The sequence below is a fragment of the Neofelis nebulosa genome, chromosome 3 (genome assembly GCF_028018385.1).
Source record: "Neofelis nebulosa isolate mNeoNeb1 chromosome 3, mNeoNeb1.pri, whole genome shotgun sequence".
NCBI lineage: Eukaryota > Metazoa > Chordata > Mammalia > Carnivora > Felidae > Neofelis > Neofelis nebulosa.
In genome coordinates this window covers 74,634,185-74,656,738 of record NC_080784.1, presented here as the reverse complement: position 1 = coordinate 74,656,738, position 22,554 = coordinate 74,634,185, and the positions used below count along the sequence as shown (strand labels likewise).

Genomic DNA, 22,554 nt, shown 5'->3' with positions numbered 1-22,554 from the left:
AGAAAACGTGGAGATGAAAAAGATGAAATAAATATATAGACATAATGAGAAATTTCTGCACGTGCTACCAAAGATCAAATTTTATAATCTCTGGTTGCACATCTACTTTAGAGCTACAAATTGTTCCCCTACATTTAACTAATCAGCTTAGAGATGGGTACGAATCACCCAAAAGGAACTCTGCACAAAGAGATGCATGCAAGTTACTGGAAAAACAATCCACACCCGAGCACTACTGACAACGGGGAACCATTATGTTTGGGCGCAATGGGCAAAACTGCATTATCATTACACTAGATGGGTAATCTCAAATAGCACATACAATCATTTTTTTTTAATTTATGGGGGTTTTTTGTTTTTTGTTTTGACATGTGAATAATTTCTAGATCTTCTGGAAATGTATGCATTGCCACACCAAGGCTGATTTGATAAATTCACACATTTGACCACAAGATGGTGCTCAAAACAAATGACTAAGAACATCACAAATTCACTGCAAGGTTACTTCACTCTACAAACCTTGACGTGCAAATCCTTTCCAGGGAGACACTGTGGGAAATATGGCCTGTTGTCGTTGATGTCAGTAACTGAGACGTAAACCACCATGCTGGCGTTTCGTGGTGGGGAGCCATGGTCGGTCACTAGGACAATCACCTGATGGTGTACCTGATGCTCATGGTCCAATGCCACCCAACTGATCAATTCGCCTAAGGAATATGGAGTAGAACAAAAGAGGCTGTCACCACGTACTAGAATCTTGCCATTATGAACCACATCCAAGCTAAATCACAGAAAGGAAAACCAGATAGAGAACTCAGAGTAAATGCACAGTTTCCAAGATGATGTATATTAGTAGTTTGACTCCACTGTTAAATTTCCTGAAGTTTCTCCTGAAAATACCACTTTAAATTTGTCCCTCTTTGTATTTCAAACTATCTACCATTGACCATTTGAACTAAAAGAAAAATGCATTCATAAAAATAAATGATGAAGTACTCCGTGTGAATTTTGTAATAATTTAGAAGATTTAAAATTACAGCATATCCTTTTTAAATTATTTATCTATTTATAACTTATTTTTAATGTTCATTCATTTTTGAAATAGAGCATGAGCAGGGGTGGGGCAGAGAAAGAAGGAGACACAGAATCCGAAGCAGGCTCCGGTCTCCGAGCCGTCAGCACAGAGCCCGACACGGGGCTCAAACTCACGAGCCATGAGATCATGCCCTGAGCTGAAGTCGGCACTTAACTGACTGAGCCACCCAGGCGCCCCTGGCATATCGTTCTTCATACTGCTTTATAAAATCATGAAAAGCAGCTCTGACATTACAAGTTCTGGGTTTTTTTTTTTTTTTTTTTTTAACATTTTTTATTTATTTTTGGGACAGAGAGAGACAGAGCATGAACGGGGGAGGGGCAGAGAGAGAGGGAGACACAGAATCGGAAACAGGCTCCAGGCTCCGAGCCATCAGCCCAGAGCCTGACGCGGGGCTCGAACTCACGGACCGCGAGATCGTGACCTGGCTGAAGTCGGATGCTTAACCGACTGCGCCACCCAGGCGCCCCACAAGTTCTGGGTTTTTGGTCTCAGTTTCTCCACCTCAGAGACTTCAGCCGTGGAGACTCGGGCAGAAAATCGCAGCTACCTCCACCTGCTGCCAGGGGCATTGGAGGCCACATATTCTCTCCCCAAAGCCCAGCTCCTGCTTCAGGGCTCCACCACCATTAATTTCCTCATTCCTTATGGAAATATCTATTTGTGAGAAAGTCAATACGAAGCGACTTCCTGTTACTTTTGCCCTCTTCATCCAAATGAAATGACAGTGTGTAAAACAAAACAAAAAGTGAAATTAGGAACAGAAAGGAAAATTCCTGTTTGGGTAAGGTGCCGAACCGTTGAGCCGAAACCCAGTGTTTACCACATAAACTACATTTGTGTAGTGTTTACAAGATTGTTGACAAAAATCACATACACAGCAACTGCATTTTGAGAGTTCCAAACTGTACTTCTCCTCTGAAAACCCTACACCCTGAATGGCAAGCACATTTTTATTTGACGAACCAACTCCGATTGACAAGTAGCAGTCTAGAGGGCAGTGGTGAAAAAGACTGTGGAGTCCAGCGTGGTGCTGCACACAAGGAAATGCCAAGGTAGGCTGGGCTTCCATGGGAGCCAGTTCGGATCACCACAGAGACCGCTCATAGCATCAGGGTGGAGGGGCAGGCACTCCCACCATGCTCTGAAGGGTGGTCTCAACTCCTATGTTGCCACACTGCACTCATCCCTGGTGAACGGGAATACAGAAGGTAGTCTTCCAAGTCCCTTCATTGACTTTAGCTCTCTTCCCCTCACAGCAGGACAACGAAGCACAGCAGGAATTATCCCTTCTAGTCATGGTGAGGAAACTGAGCTCTGAGGTTAAACTACTTGCTTAAAAGCCATATATCAATTCGATGAAAGGACACCTGGTCTTTCTGAATCTGGGTGCTGGATAATCGCAAGAGAGAGAAAATCATGGGGGAGCCAACTGTATATTTTAATTTATTTTTTAAATACCAAGTGAAAAAAAAAAAAAACCACAGGTGAAATAGAAGACGTACAAAACTATCTACCGGAGGGAAGTAAAGAGCAAGCAGGTCACCCTGTATAGCTAGGCACTTTGTGCCCTGCAGAGGGCGTCCCAGCTTGGGAGTGAATGAGAGCTGAAATCCAGTTTGCAGCCTCCCTGGCAAGTCATGTGCCCTGGTGTAAAGCTCCATCTGCTGGAGGAAGGGGCACCTGTTCCTAATTCACATAACAGGCACTTCGTAAAGGCTTGAAGTTAATCAGAAGTGAATTCAAATTCTGTCCCACTACAGGGCAGGGGGTACCAATTACAAAGGCTACAACATAACCGTATCTCCTGGAGTTGTATGAAGTGAGGGCCTTCTCTATTTCCTTCTAGCTCCATAACCTTGGGCATGTTGTTTGACCTATCTGAGTCGCAGTTTCCTCAGCTATATGATTGCAATATCAACATATTTCATTTGTAGGTGGTTGCAGAATGAAATAAAATCCTTGTAAATTTCTGAAATACAAATTTAAAAATATAATAGCATTTTTACATTTAACTTCATAATGAAGACTTGGGAAAATACTCAGTGGAAATATTTGCCCTTTCACCATGGTTCCCTTACCAGAATGCAAATGGGGAAATACATCAATAGAGTGATTTTGAAATCTTACCTGATGGATTATTTTCTAGTTTTACATTGATGCCACTTATCTTTTATAAACTATTTGGCATTTTAAAAAATCTACAAGTGAAAAACAACGGTCGGGGGTAAAATCAGACTTTGCACAAGGATTCATTCAGTCCAATTCGGACCATACCTCTAATTCAGAATAAGAACCATATATTGGCAATATGTCGGTGTGAGGGAAGAGAAGAATGAATCATTACAGGTGAAATTCTATTCAATTTTGACTTCATTTTAAAATCACAACATTCTAACTGAATAAGTTATCTACTAAAAACTTTCACTACATGTTTGTACTAACATTATAACTAAAAGATTTGAGTTTCGTTAATTTCAACTTTAAAGGAGTAAGTGGAAGCTACAAAATGCTACCTGTATTAGGATTCATCTTGAAGAATTTTCCATCAGACAAAAGGAAATATGACAGCTGTCCATTCTTTCCCGAGTCTCTGTCAATTGCTGTAATTTTGCCTATTACCCCTTGGGGAACAGGGCTCTCCTCGACTTTCAAAAACAACACATCATGCAAGAAGGTAGGGGAATTGTCATTCTCATCCAGGACATGAACAATTACTGAAGTGCTCACATTTTGCGACAATCTGTCCTCCGGGATCCAGGCAAACACTCTAAAATTATATGTCTGTGTGGATTCATAGTCAAGCTGTCGCCGCAAATAAATCCAACCTGTGTGAGGGCGGATGCCAAACATAGCAGAGTCTGCGCTGGGTTCCAGCGAGTACAGGAGCTGCAAGCTTGCGCCCTGTGGCCCAAGTGGGTAGGCGTGTATTTGCAGTATTTGGGTCATCAGTGAGACAGACTCACTAACTTCCACTTGATAGACCAAGTTTGCAAAAGTCAAAGACGGGCTCTGTTCTTGCTCTTCGATCACAACTGTCAGCACTAACAGGGATGCCTGAGGAGGAACGCCCAGGTCCTGGGCCATGAGAGTTAGTGTGCACTTCTGGGGCGTCCCACTTCCCAGACTCTCATTGAGGTACACCACACCAAGCCCCGAGTCAATGGAAAAGATGCTTGGATTCTGGCTTGCAATGGTGTATCGGATGAATCCATTCTGCCCACTGTCTTTGTCTTGTGCACGGGCAAGGTACAAGGCTGTGCCAGGCAGTGTGGTCTGGGATATTTTAACCTCATCAGAGGCTTTGGGAAATACTGGATGGTTGTCATTGACATCGATTACAGTTATGTTGACCTCTGTACTGCCGTAAGCAGGGGAGCCGCCGAGCTGCGCCTGCACCGTGAGCACAACCACGGGCTGGGTTTCGTGATCCAGAGGCTTCTGGGTTCGAATGACACCCAGCCACGGGTGAATAGAGAACTTTCTGTCCAGATCACCAGAGGAGATTCTGTAAGAAACTGGCTCTGAGGAATCTGGGAAAAAGAAGGTGGGGAGTGTGGGGGCAGAGAAAGAGAAAACAATCACCATATGCCAAAAGAATGCACCTACTGGAAATACTGAAAACTGAAAGCATTAATCTATACTACATCCACAGAAAACACTATGCAACGTGTTACCTCTTCCTCAGCTCCCCAACGTCTCCTGGAAAGTGGATACATGGTTAAGATGTATTAGTGGACAAAGATAATGTCCAATGGACAAGGAGCAAGCCCCAGGTTTCACTCTCTGCCTTTCAGTAGTTTTGCATTAAGTAAAAGAGAAAGATATTCAGAAAATAATTTGGATGCCTATTTTACATAGTTGGGGAAGACAGGTTAAGTTTATGCTTGATGCTTCTCTATATCTACCTAGGAATGGCAAATAACCCCAAAAAACAGTAAGGGAAGGGAAAGAGGACAGAGAAGAAATGGACTGTAAGCAGGACAAGATCTTTAGACAGGCAATTCACTTCAGGAATCTACCCTGCAGAGAAACCTCTATAAGTCATACATGGACATTTGCATGGATATTGCAAGGACTAGCAAAAAATGATTGTAAATCATTCAAATTAATAGCAAAACATGTTTATATCTAAGTGAAAGGACTATGCAATCTTTTTTTAAATTAAAACAGAATGATGTCCAGTTACTTGGAAAACTGTCCTCCATCTATAAAGTGGGGAGGAAAGGATAATTGTAAAACAAAAAATGTAGTAGGACGTATTTTCATAAAAAAGTTTAAAAGTGTGTGTGTGTGTGTGTGTGTGTGCACACGACCGCACATGTGTCTATTTGGAGGAGTGGGTTATAGATACATGCTTTCTATGTTATAATCATTCTGTATTGTTTTAAACTTCTAAAAGTATTTATTACCTTTTTGATTAGGAAAAATTGTAGGATAGAAATAATGTTGAAAGAACAAAGAGCGAGTCACAGATTGTGTGGTCTCCATTCTTCTTGCATGGAGGGAGGAAAAGATTCATTCAAGATTGCACAGCCTAAGAAAACACAAGAAATGATTCCAATCATGGATTTTAACAGGGCATAAGAAGTACTTACTCAAGGACTCTTTTGCTTTCACTGTTCCCACAGGACTGTCTTCAAGTACATCTTCATAAACTGAGAAAGTATACTTAGGCCTTTCAAATTCAGCAGGTGCCAGCATTGTCTGAAGAATGTGTATGGTGATGTCAGCATTAATGACAGATGTGAGCCCGCCACCGTCTCGAGCACAGACCATCAACAGAAGTGTAGTGGATTCCAAATGACTAAGAGTTGATGTTAAGTAAATAATTCCTGGGTAGGGGAAGGGAAGAATTGAAAAACAGGGAACATGAAATAAATACTGATGAGCCAATCTGCTAACTCTACTGTGATAGTTAATTTTATGTCAACTTGACTGGGCCATGGGGTGCCCAAACATCTGGTCAAACATTATGCTGCATATTTCTGTGATGGTGTTTTGGAGGAGATTAATGTTTAAATGGGTAGACTAATTCCAGCAGGTTGCCCTCCCTGATGTGGATGGGCCTTGTGCAACCAGTTGAAGGCCTAAATACAACAGAAAGGCTGACACTTCTCTGAGTAAGGGCAATTCCTCATGCCTGACTCCCTTTGAGCTGAGACTGTTTTGCTTTGTTTTGCTTTGTTTTGTTTTGTTTTGTTTTTCTGCCTTCAGAATTATACTGAAACCTCAGCTCTTTCTAAGTCTTGAGACAGCCAGTCGTCAGACTGGAACTACATCATCGGTTCTCCTGGGTCTCCAGTTTACCAACCCACTTGCAGATCTGGGGACTTATTTGCCTCCATAATTACATGAGCTAGTTCCTTGTAACAAGTCTCTTTATATCTATCTATCTATCTATCTATCTATCTATCTATCTATCTATCTCTCCTACTGGTTCTGTTTCTCTAGAGAATCCTAATAGCTCTATCTTCCAATACAAGAATTTGAGCATATTTGCAAAATGATGTCCGAATTCTGTCAGGTAAGCAATATTTTTCTAGAGCTTAAACATTAGACATCTTGGAAGTACATCAATTCACCAGTAAACAGAAATTGTGTCACCTTTGTTAGGACTTACAACCATATCACCAGCCCAGGATGATGGGATAGTCGAGTATGATCCCATAATCCAATGTAATCTCAGCTAATGCAGGACTGTAAAATGATCACAATCTGCCCAGGCTTCAGGATCCTAACTCTACAGAATGAAACTAAAATTTCACCTTCTGAAGTATTTGATATGTGACCTCAACTAGTGTAGGGAAGCTCTCTTGTTCAATTGGCTTTATTCTATCTTTGCTGGTGAGAAGATATAATGTTGATAGCTATGGGTAAGAAAATTTAAATAAGTGCTAAAACCATAGGGACAAGAGTGGCAAGTTGGGCTTATGTAAATAGTGTGTGTGAGAGGAGAACCTGTGAATGGTTAAGTTGGGGAAGGATCCAGTAATGCTGAGAAAACCAATTATTTAATATTATTAACACCACCCTTTTGCATGCTAATTTGAAAACATGAAAATGGATATAACCAACTTCAGAAATAAACATGTTAGGTTTTTAAAAAATTTTTAATGTGTATTTATTTATTTTGAGAGAGAATGAGTGCGAGTGGGGGAGGGACAGAGAGAGAGGGAGAGAGAGAATCCCAAGCAATTTCCTCACCATCAGCATGGAGCCTGACATCGGGCTCAATCCCAAGAACCGTGAGAGCATGACAGGAGCCAAAACAAACAGTCAGCTGAGCTGAAGTCGGACGCTTAACCGACTGAGCCACCCAGGTGCCCCGAGTTTCTTTCTTTTTTAAGTCAAAATCTGTCCTCTCACAACTCCAATTTCTTGTTTTTATTTGTACTAGAAGTTTAATATGTTTTGTGTCTCTTTAACAGAGCACATCATCAATAACCAAAGTCAAGTATCTTTCCTGACAACTTCCCCATTTTCCATAACAGTTCCTTACCTAACATGATTTTAAGTCCTTTCACTCATGGCTGGTTCATTTCTCCTGAACATGCTCCAAGTTGTTGGTGAACACATAGTTGCAGATACAATATATTACAAAAAAAGAGTATAAACACTCCTTATTAGAATACTTATAAAATATTAATGTAACCAAGTATTCTTACACCAGCTATAGCAGCCATAGTAAAATTAGGTTCATACTGACTCCACCAAAGCACTCAATACTTACCACATATATTTCTAAGTCAGATTCTTCCCATCTGTTACTGATGAGCTTTAAAAATTATTATGAAAATATATGGTTGGTTAAAAAATAAAAGCTCAAATAATACAGAAGTGTCTGTCTACAGAAGAAAACGAAAAGTCTAAGCCCCCAATCATCCTTGTTCCCTGGGTATATATTCTTCCACAGTTGACTCAATTCCGATTACAGAGAAATTTTTGAAGGCCTCATTGTGCACTCTAGATGATTATGACAATTAAAGGATTAACATCTGCCTCAACTATACTTGGTCCTCCTGATTCCAGATGACTCCTTCTGAACCATTTTTCATACTTGTATTAGAACAGTCTTTCTAAAATCCAAGTCTAGACATGTCAGTGCCTCCCCAGGTTTTCAGGGTGAAGTTCAAGTGCCTTATCTAAATAAACCAAGTTGCTGGTAAATGAACCCTTTTCACCTCAGTAGCCCATCTCACCACGCTCTGTACAGTACTTTTGCCCTAAGCACAGTGAAATACCTATAATTTCCAGGATAGATCTTGCTCTTTTCCATTTAGATTACTGCATCCTCCTCCTAGAACAATCTCTTCATCTTTTCTGACTTCCAGTCACATTTTAAAGCACAGCTCAAGTCTCACCTGGTGCAGCTGACTTTCATATACCCTCCATTTTGCTTGAGATCTACCTTCTATGATCCTACAGTGGCCTTGTACACATGCTTATCATAAATTTAATGCGTATTTTAATTAGCATTTTTAAATCTTTCTTATTCAGTCATGAGTTCATTAATTTATTTGATGATTTATAAATAAAATCAAAAGACAACATTTTGAAACAACGATTTAGTATCCCAATAATAAATGAAGAGTTCTGCAACAAAGGGGAAAAATACAAGTAAAACAAAAGTGAGGTCAGCAGTAGAGAAGGACAGATAGTTTATTTTATTTTTAATGTTTATTTTTGAGAGAGAGAGAGAGAGAGAGAGAGAGAGAGAGAATGAGCAGAGGAAACAGAGAGAGGGGGAGACACAGAGTCCAAAGCAGGCTCCAGGCTCTGAGCTATCAGCACAGTACCTGATGGTGGGCTGGTAACAGCTCAGAGCCCTATGTGGGCTCGAACTTCTGGACCGGGAGATCAGGACCAGAGCCGCAGTTGGACGCTTAACTGGCTGAGCCACCCAGGTGCCCCAGGACAGATAGTTTAAATAAGAAAGAAAGGCACGTGAGTAAATATGATAATGTTCAAACTGAATTAAAAAAAAACACAGAAATGTGAAAGGAAAACAACTGCCTCTTGTTTTTACTCTAATGTTTGTTACAAACTTTTTAAGTGATGAGACTCAGGGATAATAAATGATGTGGTTTTATTGTATACTGTTCAAAAGCACTTAGGCATTATGTATCAATCTGTAAACAATTCATATTCAGTAACCTAGAAGCCTGCCCTCTGCTCACAGAAGTGCATAGAAAGAAATGGAGAGGATGTCTTTTGCAATATCACAAGTGACTTTACTATCCATCAAGAAGAGAATGAATGGGGGTTCTGGGGAGGACGGCAGAGTAGGAGGACCCTAGGCTCACCTTGTCCCATGGATACAACTAGATAACACTCACATCGGTGTAAATAACCCAGAAAATGACCTAAAGCCTGGGAGAACAAGCTCTACAACTAAATGGAGGGACGGGGCCACGTCGAAGAGGATAGGAAGGGCTGAGACAGGGTCTAGAAGTAACTGGACTCAGGGGCTGTCTTCAGGACAGGACAGTGCCTGTAAGGAGTAGGGAAAGAAAAGAGACCCCCACATGGGGGAGCCCACATGAAGAGGACAATCCCCATAACATTTGGCTTTGAAAACCAGAGGAGCCCAAGTTTGCATTCTTACAACCGAGACTTAAAACTTGGAATTTTAAAAAATCAGCAGGCTCTGGGAGAGCTGGGAGGGTGACAGGAAACTGAATCCTCACCCTTAAAGAGACAGCATAAGGAAAGAATGAATGGTTCAATATAATGTGTATATTAATACAATAGAATATTAGTGTAGCATCTAAAAAATATATATATATATGTTTTCATGTGGAAAGATTTTACATGCTACATTTTATATGGAAAAAAATTGTAAAAATCAATCTATAGTATCAATTCACTGTGTTAAAAAAAAATTCGTACTGCATAAATATTTTTAAAATATTCTCCACTGTGAAAAATCCATGAAGTACTGCTAACTGAGAATGTTAGATTACAGAACAATATGTAAAATATAATCATAAACACTAACACATACTTTATATGTACCGCACCCCCCCACACATACGCACAGAGAAAAATATGCATGTTGGAAAACATGGAAGGATCTGAACAACTATAAAGAGAGAATATCTTCTATGGGTTGAGACTATGGCACAGCTCATTACCTGCTTCTTACCTTCCTATAGTTTTTATTTTTTAATGTTTTTTATTATTTACTTTTGAGAGAAAGAGACAGAGTATGAGTAGAGGAGGGACAGAGAGAGAGAGAGAGGGAGGGAGACACAGAATCTGAAGCTGACTCAAGGCTCTGAGCTGTCAGCAGAGTGCGACGTGGGGCTCGAACCCACAAACTGCAAGATCATGACCTGAGCCGAAGTTGGTCGCTCAACCAACTGAGCCACTCAGGTGCCCCTTACATTCCTATGGCTTTAATGAGCATATGTGCTATGGACTTGTGTCCCCTAAATATTCATATGTTGAAGTCCTAATCCCCAATATGACTGCATTTGGAGTAGTAATTAAGGTTAAATCAGGTCATAGGGGTGGAGCCTGATCTTATAGGACTGGAGAGAACTCTCTCTCCAACATGTTAGAATAATGAGAGGAGGCAACTGTCTACAAGCCAGAAGACCTCGCAACAGGAATCAAGTCCACTTAGCACAACACTCCCAGGGTAATTTTCCTTAAATACCACCATGACGTGCTAAGGCTCAAAATCCTCATGTCATTCCTTATTCCCTACAAAAATCAAGTTTGAACTTCTCCGTCATGCTTTTAAAGTGCTTCATAAGTGACTTCACTCAGTGTAGCTTTCTGTCATTCTGTAGCCCATCTCTCCAGACATGATGATCTCCTACTGCCATAAATATGGAACAAGTATGGCGATGAAAACAGCTCATGGGGTGCAATCATAGAGCCACTTTTTTTCTCCTATTCAAATTTATTTCGTATGGCTCACTGTTCTTCCCCTGCATCTAAGTGAAAATTAAGGAGGCTCCTATAATTTCCACAGTCACTGTCAACCCGTTAAAATTCTTTCTTTTGTTCCATACAAATTGCAATAAATTATTTGTTCTAGTTTTGTGAAAAATGCTGTTGGGGTCTTGATAGGAATTGCATCAAATCTATAGGTTGCTTTGGGTACTACAGACATTTGACAATATTAATTCTTCCAATCCATGAGCATGGAATACCTTTCCATTTGTTTGTGTCATCTTCAGTTTCCTTCATTAGTATCCAACCATTTTTAGAGTACAAGTCTTTTTACCTCCTTGGTTAGGTTTATTCCTAGGTATTTTATTCTTTGTTAGTTTAAGTCACAAAACCGTCTCAATTTAATAATTTGAATATGAAGGTCCATTAATAATCAAAACTCAAAACTGGATTCAAATTTCAGGCAGGACACAGGCTGCAAGTCAGAAGTAATTTCCCCATCTAGCTCTTCTCCCTCATCTTGCTAACAGTGTGAGTTCCTGACCATCTAGGATGGAAGGAAGGGGAAAAGAGGGAAGGAGAGAGGAGCAGGAACATTCTGACTTGACAGGCACTATTGGGGTGGCACTCTTTGGCCGGGCAGCTGTTTAAAAGCCACTTTCTCGGGGCGCCTGGGTGGCGCAGTCGGTTAAGCGTCCGACTTCAGCCAGGTCACGATCTCGCGGTCCGTGAGTTCGAGCCCCGCGTCAGGCTCTGGGCTGATGGCTCGGAGCCTGGAGCCTGTTTCCGATTCTGTGTCTCCCTCTCTCTCTGCCCCTCCCCCGTTCATGCTCTGTCTCTCTCTGTCCCAAAAATAAATAAAAAAATGTTGAAAAAAAAAAATTTTAAAAAAATAAAAGCCACTTTCTCTTATGGATGTTGTCATTGTTTTTTTGGAGAAAGCTTCAAACCTCCAATCTGAAGCTGCCTTAACCGAGGTGAGCACATCTCTCTTTAGACAGGTCACTTTACTGCTTGCTTCTTTGATGCCTACAAAACTAGAAATGTTCAAAACTCCTGCTGGCCCTTTCTGGGCAGCATCTGAAATGATTCTACACCCAGGTTGTCGGCTCTCTCCCTCACAAATGACCCACATCCGGGAGAGACCATTAAGTACTCTTTGCCCCTATAAACTCCTAGAGTTTGTCTCCATTTGGAAACCTCTTCTTTTATTTTTTTAATTTTTTTAAAGTTTTTTTTTTTTTTTAATTTTTTTTTTCAACATTTTTTATTTATTTTTGGGACAGAGAGAGACAGAGCATGAACGGGGGAGGGGCAGAGAGAGAGGGAGACACAGAATCGGAAACAGGCTCCAGGCTCCGAGCCATCGGCCCAGAGCCCGACGCGGGGCTCGAACTCACGGACCGCGAGATCGTGACCTGGCTGAAGTCGGACGCTTAACCAACTGCGCCACCCAGGCGCCCCAAAGTTTATTTTTGAGAGAGAGAGAGAGAGAGAGAGAGAGAGAGCGCATGGGGGAGGTGCAGAGAGAGAGGGAGACACAGAATCCAAGGCAGGCTCCAGGCTCTGAGCTGTCAGCACAGAGCCTGACGTGGGGCTCGAACTCATGAACTGTGAGATCATGACCTGAGCCAAAGTTGGATGCTTAACTGACTGAGCCACCCAGGTGCCCTGGAAACCTCTTCTTTATTCCATTGTTAGACACTCCCTCTTTAGATTTCTGATGTGAGAGTCTGACTTGAGTCTGCTAGCACCAAACTGAAGGAACACATACTAAGTTCTCTAAGTGGTCAGTAAGGTGTAGGCGTCTCACCAGAGGAGAACTCATAAGTCAAGAGCAGTTCTCTGCAAACTATCAACTCTCTATCAACCTTTATTACCTTTGACGATGTGAGTGAAGTTCAGAATAATAAAATTTGTTTCCAGAGATCTCCTTTATAAATCTTACATTAAGTCTAGTATCCTCACTCAATGGGGAATTTACTATATCTCTATCTCTATATATATCTCAGCCCAAACCTACATTTTATTTTTATTTTTTTAAATTTTTAATGTTTTATTTATTTTTGACAGAGAGAGAGAGACAGAGCATGAGCGGGGGAGGGGCAGAGAGAGAGGGAGACACGGAATCCGAAACAGGCTCCAGGCTCCGAGCTGTCAGCATAGAGCCCGACACGGGGCTCGAACTCACAGACCGTGAGATCATGACCTGAGCTGAAGTCAGACGCTCAACCGACTGAGCCACCCAGGCACCCCCCAAACCTACATTTTAATTTCTGGTTGCAAATGTTTACTAATTCCCATCTTAATGTCTTCATGTATATTGTTTGCTTCTCCTGAATCACTATTCATTCTTCCCTCTTGCTTGCTTGACCAAATGTGAACTATCCTGTGAGATTCATCTCAAGTTCTATGGTCCTTAATCCCTTTCTTGAATATTCTAGATTTTCCAGAGCTTTCTTCTGAGGGCCTACACTCTTTACAGTCATTACTGTGATCGATACATGGAGTTTGCCCTTAACATTTTGATTGCATGGAGGCTAATGCTAAATTACCATAAAGGGATGATGGGACTATAGGGCCTGTAAACTTGATTGTCCCTGAAGTGTGAAAGTGTTTTTTCAAAATTATGATAACCCAAAGGGTAGCTGATGAGTCCAGGAAAAGCAGAAAAAAGAGAGGCAAATAATAGGTACACATCCAGGTCCAGGCCACAGAAAGGAAGAGATACTATTAGCAAATAGACTTTCCTATTTTTTTTTTTTTCAGACTTTTCATTTCACTCTCAATGAAAAGCAGAGGAAAGCACAATGCTGTTAAGTCCGCAAGCTGTCATATTTTTGTTCTACTGGCAAGGGTAGCTTTATTATGGGAAAGATCCATCAGGTTATTTAAACCCTGGTACCCCTAAACATTAAGATTATTTCATTCTCTATTTTTTTAGTGTTTACTTATTTTTTAAAAAACAGTTTTAATGTTTATTCTTTTTTTTTTTTTGAGAGACAGAGAGAGAACGAGAAGGGGAGGGGCAGAGAGAGAGGGAGACACAGAATCCGAAGCAGGCTCCAGACTCTGAGCTGTCAGCACAGAGTCCGACGTGGGGCTCGAACTCACGAACCGCGAGATCATGACCTGAGCCAAAGTCGGAGGCTTAACCAACTGAGCCACCCAGACGCCCCTCTCATTCTCTTCTTTAAAAATCAGTGCCCATTTATAAACTTTTTAAGATACGATTTTGTTTTTACCACGGTCTGTCCCAACAGAAAAGTTAGGCTGGACATGAAGCCTCCAGTGTTCAGTTCCTATGATATTATGGTTTCTACTACAGCCTGATAGTTGAATTGGCACTCGGCTTGATGCATCAGTAGAATGAGCTTGCTTCATGTAAGTCTGATGATAGGAGGAGGAGGAGGAGGAGGAGGAGAAGTGGTAGTTGATAGAAGGAACAAGCACAGAGATGAAAAGAGTTATTGGAGCTGAGGCCACAGCGGAAAGCAGAGCAGATCATGAAAGCCCCGGTAGACCATAACAAAGATCTGGCCTTCAGCCAAAGAGCCATGGAAAGTCACTAGAATATTTAAGGCAGGGGAGTCAATGACCAAATATGTCTTTATATTTGAACAAAGGCTATTTTATGTCTCTACGTATGAATTTTATTAGGCCTCTTTTGAGCAGTTACTATTTATTTTTACCTTCAAAGCCAATCTTGCATAGTGAAGCAATTCGTATTAAAGACCAGGAAGAAGCTAGTGAGTTTCTTTGAACTAATGCTGACCACTTAGAAGAGAGAAGTATTAGGATTAAGTTTGTCCTTCTACATGCTGAATGTTTCAAAACATTCACTTTTTTTAGCACTTGAATATAAAGAGGCTCAAGAAAACCCATTTACATGAATCCAACAATTTTTTTATTATTTTTTTATATTATTTATTTTTGAGAGAGAGAGTGCAATGCGCGCAGGGGAGGGGCAGGGAGGGGGGAGAACATCTGAATCAGGCCCCTACACTGACAAAAGCGAGCCCGATGCGGGGCTCAAACTCATGAACCCCAAGATCATGACCTAGCCAAAGTCAGATGCTTAACTGACTGAGCCACCTGGCACCCCTTGAATCCAACAATTTTAAATAAATGGAGGTGTCTATTAAAAGGGAGGGCCAAAAGTTAATTATATACAGCTCTATAACATATATTACTTATAAATATGCATATATATGTAATAAATAACAAAACGGTCAATAAAATGAATGTCTCTTTTTGCCTATATTTTCAGCTTAGAATTTATGGCATTGTATTTTCATATTTTAAAGTACAGCAATTACTTAGCTCTCTTTTTTCATGACACTTGCAAATGATTATTAACCAGCAGTGCAGGAGACAAACTTTAACCTTAAAAAAATAGACATTGAGGGGAGTCTGGGTGGCTCAGTCTGTCGAGCGTCTGACTTCGCCTCAGGTCATGATCCCACAGTCTGTGGGTTCGAGCCCTGCATTGAGCTCTGTGCTTACAGCTCAGAGCCTAGAGCCTGCTTCAGATTCTGTGTCTCCCTCTCTCTCTGCCCTCCCCGGCTTGCACTCTATCTGTGTCTCTGTCTCTCAAAAATAAAGAAACTTTTAAAAAAAATTTTAAAAAAACAGACATTGATTCATTTACTGGATATTAATGAGCACTGGTTATTTTATGCTTGAATTATCCAGTGCTTGGATTTGTACTTACCAATTATAATGTGCAATAATGTTTGTCTATGTTCTTTACCTTGTCACTTCTTATTTAAATAGAGGAAAGTGTTGGGATGAAATATTTTAATTGATAGACTAATTAAAGAACTTAAAGACAAAGGTCTTCTCTTAATTAAAATCTAATATACATATAATTCTGCTAATGAAGCAACACTGACTGTCATTACCCAATCTCCTGAAAAAGATGAGATCCTCAACCAAGGTGGTCATTCATAGTTAGAAAATAAGCTGGGGGGGGGGGGTCATTGCTAAACTTGTAAGGTATGAGATAGCTAAAAACGAAAACAAGCACAAAATCATGACCATTACCAAACATGGAGTCTGCAAGTGTAGTTTTCCCAAAAACAGAGACAAACCAAAAACTATGGGATGTCAATACCAATTTATTGGTCATTAGTATTTATGATGTCTTCCCTATATTCACTTTGTGAGAATATAGAAACTTATTCAGTGAATAGGTGACATTATACTATTTATTTCACACAGTTGTAGTGGCTGAAAGGCCACTAAGTTGTAGTGGCTGAAAGGCATGGAACTAAGTTGTAGTGGCTGAAAGGCATGGAACGGACTGAAAATTTTGTCTCATATCGACAATATAAGGATTTTTAAGGAAAACATACCCATTTTAGAAGATGTCACGGAATTCTATGCATTCAGTCGACAAGAGCAAATAAATCAAGAGGTAATTTGGCATTTCAAATAGACTTATACAAGAAGTCACAGCGAGAGATCATATTTCTATCTTATTTAGTTGAGACAATGAAACTTACATTTATCTTAGCTTTGAGTTTAGTTTAAAAGGGGGAAAAAGGCATAATAATGGAAAGAGCCTTGAAATGTAAGTCTGAGAAGTAAATTCAAGTGTCAGGTTTGTGACTACGTCCCTCAGCAAGTTGCTAAGACTCTTAAGGTCTTTATTCTCTTAATTTGCAGATGGGCACAAAAGCCTCTGTTTTGCTTATGCCATAAGTTGATGTAAGGCTCATATAGGCAATGTACGGAAAAGATACTAAAAGGTGTTATCATCTGAGACAGACCAAAACGAGAACGGGAATGATGGGTCCAAGAGAGGGTTTACATGCAATTCTGCCATATACCAACTGTGTATCCTCAGGCAAGTCACTGAATCCCTTTCAGCCTCAATTTCTTCCTCTGCTAAATAAATAAGGGAGCTGAATCAGAAAGTCTCTTCCATCCCCAACCAGTCTGTGATCTTATACTAGAAAAATTAATAGGAAAACTCTCCAATGTGCTTTTGTTTCCCACAAAAGAAACACACACTGATTTGGTGTTCGTGATTAATTTTAGTCTCTGTCTTGCAAATAAAAGGAAGTCATTTTTTTTAGCATGGGTAGGTTCACATCCCTTATGAAATGAGATGTGGTTTTCATTTATTAGCTACACATCAGAATGTTCTAAATGTAGGAAAGTGGCAATCATGAAGAATTATGAGAATCATTACATGATATGAAATGTGAGCCTAACACTCACATTAGAAAAAGATTTGCCCTTGAAATAAAGAAAAGCAGAGTCTGTGTTACATTACTTACAGTCTATATTAAAATCCACACACCCTGTACAAACAAAAGATTGCAACCAAACACAGAGACATGGCTGCCTTTGTGTGGCAGTTTCAGTCTCTCAGTTACCCTTTTAATTACTTGTTCTTCTGTAATGCTAAACTAGGATTTTGTATACACCACAACTAAACATAGAACAGACAATAGGCAGGGCAACATAAGCTTTTGTTGTAAGCTCTATGAGAACAAGAATTTTCATCTCTCTCGCTCACCAATGTACCCCAAATACTTAAAACAGTGCCTAGCACATAATAGGTATTGAATAAATATGTCTTTTTTTAATTTTTTTTTTTTTTTTTTTTTTGGAAATGTTTACTTATTTTGAGAGAAAGAGAAAATTCGGGCACATGCAAGTGGGGGAGGGGCAGAGAGAGAGAGAGAGAGAGAGAGAGAATCCCAAGCAGGCCTCACACTGTCACCACAGAGCCTGATACCAGGCTTGAACTCATGAACCGTGAGATCATGAGCTGAGCCAAAACCAAGAGCCGGAAGTTTAACCGAGGGAGCCACCCAGGCACCCCGTGAATAAATATGTCTTGGGAGGATGAACTTACTTCCATTTTCTGCCTTGAACAGATGAGCTACACTCTTTAGAACTTTAACTGACTTTTCTTTACATCATTGACTTGCTTCTATAAAAAGAGGTAAACCTGAAGAATTTAACCGAAGGTAACCCTAGCAAAGAGGCCGTTGGACTGCTGTAAACGAGCAAAACAAATGTTTTCAGTCTGACACCTTAAAATAATCTGAATTAGCAGTAACATTTGCTTCAGTGCAAGGTTACTAAATAAACAGGACAAACACAAAAGCTAAAGCACTACTCTTTTCATGCTACTAAAGAGAACACTTCAAACAATGTAGGAAAAAAAATCTACATACAATTCATTAAATGGGATTAAAGACATAAAAAGAGCTATTAATAAATATGACTCTTGTGTTTCCTTCTTTTAAAACTCAAAACAGTGTGGTCTGACTCGTGCCCACATCAAAGGAACCCAGCTAACGGAGAGTAAGAGAAATGAAGGCTCAGCTCACTATCTCTCCCCTGGTGCCGAAGCACGTTTTACAAAAATGTGCTTTGAACCAACAACAAACTTAGAAAACCAGAAACAGAACAGGAAGATAAACCCACAAGAGAAAACAGCCATGACATCACCACATCCCCTTCCAGTTTTCTCCAAAACATTTTTCTTACCAGATGAACACAGAAAGTCAAAGAGCTCTATTTTTAAAGCATGAGTCTTGGTTGTGGTACAAACAGATCAATGGAAAACCTCTTGTCTTCAGAAAAACATGAGCCTATAGCACAAAGCGTGGAAGCTTATAAAATAGCATGTCTGATAGAGGAAGCATCAACCATGAGCAAATGAATGGATGTCTAAGAGAGATTTTTAGAGTGATTCAGGAAGAGGTGACAATGTAGAAATTAGCTCATCAATTTTCCAACTCTTTCTCATATAATGCAAAACTATACAGCTAGCCATCTATATAAGTATGTAACGCTATATATAACTACATATAAATACAAATATATTTAGTATAGTTAGCATATACATCTAGAAAAGTGCTAGCTAACACAGAGAGATTGGAAAGAATTTGGATTGGAGGCCACAGCATTACCTACCACACTGTGATGGGGAAAGAGGATTTTTTTTTTTTTAAATTTTTTTAACGTTTATTTATTTTTGAGACAGAGAGAGACAGAGCATGAACGGGGGAGGGGCAGAGAGAGAGGGAGACACAGAATCGAAAGCAGGCTCCAGGCTCCGAGCCATCAGCCCAGAGCCCGACGCGGGGCTCAAACTCACGGACCGTGAGATAGTGACCTGAGCCGAAGTCGGACGCCTAACCGACTGAGCCACCCAGGCGCCCCAGGGAAAGAGGATTTTAAGCAAAGTTTTGCCCTGTGTTATCAATGACACTCCCTTGAAATTTCTTAAGAATATGTAATCAGGATTTAAATAAATCACTTTTCAGTGATTTTTAGATGTCATTTATTCATTCATTCTACAAATATATATTGATAGAAGCAATCCCTTGACCCTGTATTTAAACTGGCAGCTTCTGTAAAGACAGACCTAATGGCAAAAGCAAGAAAGTCCAACTTTTTATAGGTTACAACCAAAAAACAGATGCAGAAGCGGAAAACCATATTCCAACACAGATCCTTGTTCCACTTTTCAAGGACACTGACAATTAAATTAGCTTTTATGGCATGGCCTAGAAGCCTAACTATTATGTACAGTATAGAAAATGTATTCAGAGTTGCGGTCAGCCAACAGATGAACTTGAATTCGGCTGTTCGAATTAAAGACTGCCTGTTCACTAAGCAACTTTTCCCCTTAGCTAGTTGTGATGCTGTTTAATTCTCTTCTAAAGGTTAAAGTAAAGCATTACCAGGCCTCATGAATTTCTCATGAATTGTGATTAAGTGCAACCCAATTCTAAGCACTGTTAGAAAAACATCTTCAACCTAAATGAACCGGCATCAAAACTGCCAACAATAATAACCCAAGGCTACTTCCATTACGAATTTGGTCTTTGCTTTATAAAAAAAAATACCATGATACTTCCCTAGATAATGACCCACGTAAAGCGTTCTCCTTGATTAACAATGGCATTTGTCTTATAGCCTGTGCCAGGAATGGAAGCCTGTGGCTTACTGAAGCCAGTGCAGCAACAAGAGATCTCTTCTAAAAACAGAACACAGTACAGCTCATTCTTCAAGACCTTCCAGGGGAAACTAGATGAGGAGTATGTTGATGTCTTTTAAAAACAATCTACTAAATGTTTTTAGATCCTGTGCCCTGATTACTGGCTGACCTATATATTTTTGGCAATGCTAGTGTCCTAGAGGGCCTGACAATTTGACAAGCAGTTCAGATGAATTTTGAAAAAGCCAAGATAAGCAATTTCCCAAAGGAAAAAAAAAAAGAAAGGTATTTTCTTCTGATCTTTGAAATGTTAAAGGATCCATGTCAGTGTATTATTTTGAGCGAGGAAAGTTCTACCTTATTAAGGCTGCCATTGTAGGGGCACCTGGGTGGCTCAGTCGGTTAAGCATCCAACTTCGGCTCAGGTCACAATCTCACAGTTTGTGAGTTCGAGCCCCGCGTCAGGCTCTGTGCTCTCAGTTCAGAGCCTGGTGGTTGCTTCAGATTCTGTGTCTCCCTCTCTCTCTGCCCCTCCCTCACTCATGCTCTGTCTCTCTCTGTCTCTCAAGAAATGAATAAATGTTATGGGGCGCCTGGGTGGCGCAGTCGGTTGAGCGTCCGACTTCAGCCAGGTCACGATCTCGCGGTCCATGAGTTTGAGCCCCGCGTCAGGCTCTGGGCTGATGGCTCGGAGCCTGGAGCCTGTTTCCGATTCTGTGTCTCCCTCTCTCTCTGCCCCTCCCCCGTTCATGCTCTGTCTCTCTCTGTCCCAAAAATAAATAAAAAACGTTGAGAAAAAAAAAAATTAAAAAAAAAAAATGTTAAAAAAAATATATTAAAAAAAAAAAGAGACTGCCATTGTAAAAAACAACTAATCCCTCAGCCAGTCACACACACCGGATGCAAGTACACCTTCCAAACAAGAATTAATGACTCTCCCCTTACCAGGCCTGGGTGAGGAGCCAAGCTCACTTGGTAGATGATTTCCTGTGTAAATTACTGTTTGTTGCTAATGAATCTGGTTGTTGCAAAGGGGATTGTGAAGCTCCAATAAAGACCATCTACAGAAAATGCCTACTGTAGCACCTGACATTACCATCATCACAACAGAAACATATTCTACTCATGCTCTGGTCAGGTGCTTTAAGAAGAAATATAAACTCGGGGCGCCTGGGTGGCTCAGTCAGTTAAGTGTCCAACTCTTTGATTTCGGCTCAGGTCATGATCTCACAATTCGTGAGATTGAGCCCCACGTCAGGCTCTGCCCTGACAGTGCAGAGCCTGCTTGGGATTCTCTCTTTCCTTCTCTCTCTACTCCCCTCTGCTGCTTGCTCGCTCTCTCTCAAAATAAATAAATGAACATTAAAAAAAAGAAGAAGAGGAAATGTAATCTCAAAGAGATATCTGCACTTCCATGAGCACTGAAGTATTGTTCACAACAGCCAAGTTGTGGAAACAACCTAAATGTCTATCCATAGATGGATGGATGAAGAAAATGTGGGTATATGCATACGATGGAATATTATTCAGTCTTGAAACAGAAGGAAATCCTGCAATATGCAAAAACATGGATGAGCCCGGAAGACATTATGTTGAGTGAACGAAGCCAGTAACAGAAGCACAAATACTGCATTATTCCACTTACACGAGGTCTCTAAAATAGTCAGAGTCATAAAATCAAAGAGTGGAATGGTGGTTGCAAGAGGTTAGCAAGGAAGGAGAAATGGGGAATTGCTACTCCATGGGCATAAAGTTTCAGTGAAGCAAGATGAGTAAGTTCTAGAGATTTGCGATATGCTGTGCCTAGAGTCAACAACAATAATGCATTGTATACTTAAAAGTCTGTTAAGAGGGCAGAACCCATGTTAAGTGTTCTTACTACAATAAGATAAGATTAAATTTAAAAAATATAAAAGAAGGAAAAATGTAAAAGAAAAAAACGGGTTTTTTTGTTTGTTTGTTTTTGTTTTTTTGCTGCATCATTTCAGGACCAGAATATCTCTACTATCTGAGAAGTATTACAATGTAATACAGTGTACTTGAAATTTCCTATTTTCTTGTAATCAAATATTTCAAACATTACTTTAACAATAAACCATTAAGAAGGGAATGATAACCTCCTGTATTTTGATTATTTCTAGAAGATTCAGTTTACCCACTGTACTTGTCTGGCAGGTGCAATTACCATATTAGAGAACTAAATGGAGCTTTAGGTACCATTTTAACAACATGGAAGCTAAGACCCAAAGATACTAGGGAATGCCAGGCCTAGTAGAAGAAAGGGATCTACTTTGGATGTCCATGCAATGCTCTTTGTACTAATATTATCTGTTAATACACTGAAATGATGGAAATCATCCACACATGACAAGATCATATGAACAGAGTAAATGAACATTTGCAAAATAAATACTATTGGCCAGCTGTTTCTCATAATTGACTACCTTTAATACTCAGAAAACCTTGCCACATAGGGATTAAGAGCACTACTTTAAAATTTTTTTTCTAATGTTTATTTTATTTTTGAGAGAAACAGAGCGTGAATGGGGGAGGGGCAGAGAGAGGAGACACAGGATCAGAA

The 22,554-nt window shown here is 40.2% G+C and overlaps 1 protein-coding gene across 1 annotated transcript in view; it reads right to left on the bottom strand.

Moving 5' to 3' along the window:
* Positions 1-22,554, bottom strand: part of DCHS2 (dachsous cadherin-related 2) — a 245,584-nt gene that overhangs the window by 86,391 nt on the left and 136,639 nt on the right. Inside the window, exons 4-6 of the mRNA XM_058721111.1 lie at positions 5,695-5,931; positions 3,613-4,629; positions 520-707 (exon numbers count right to left, since the gene is read on the bottom strand). Of these exons, the coding sequence (XP_058577094.1) occupies positions 520-707; positions 3,613-4,629; positions 5,695-5,931 (1,442 nt within the window). The remainder of the gene's footprint in view (positions 1-519; positions 708-3,612; positions 4,630-5,694; positions 5,932-22,554) is intronic.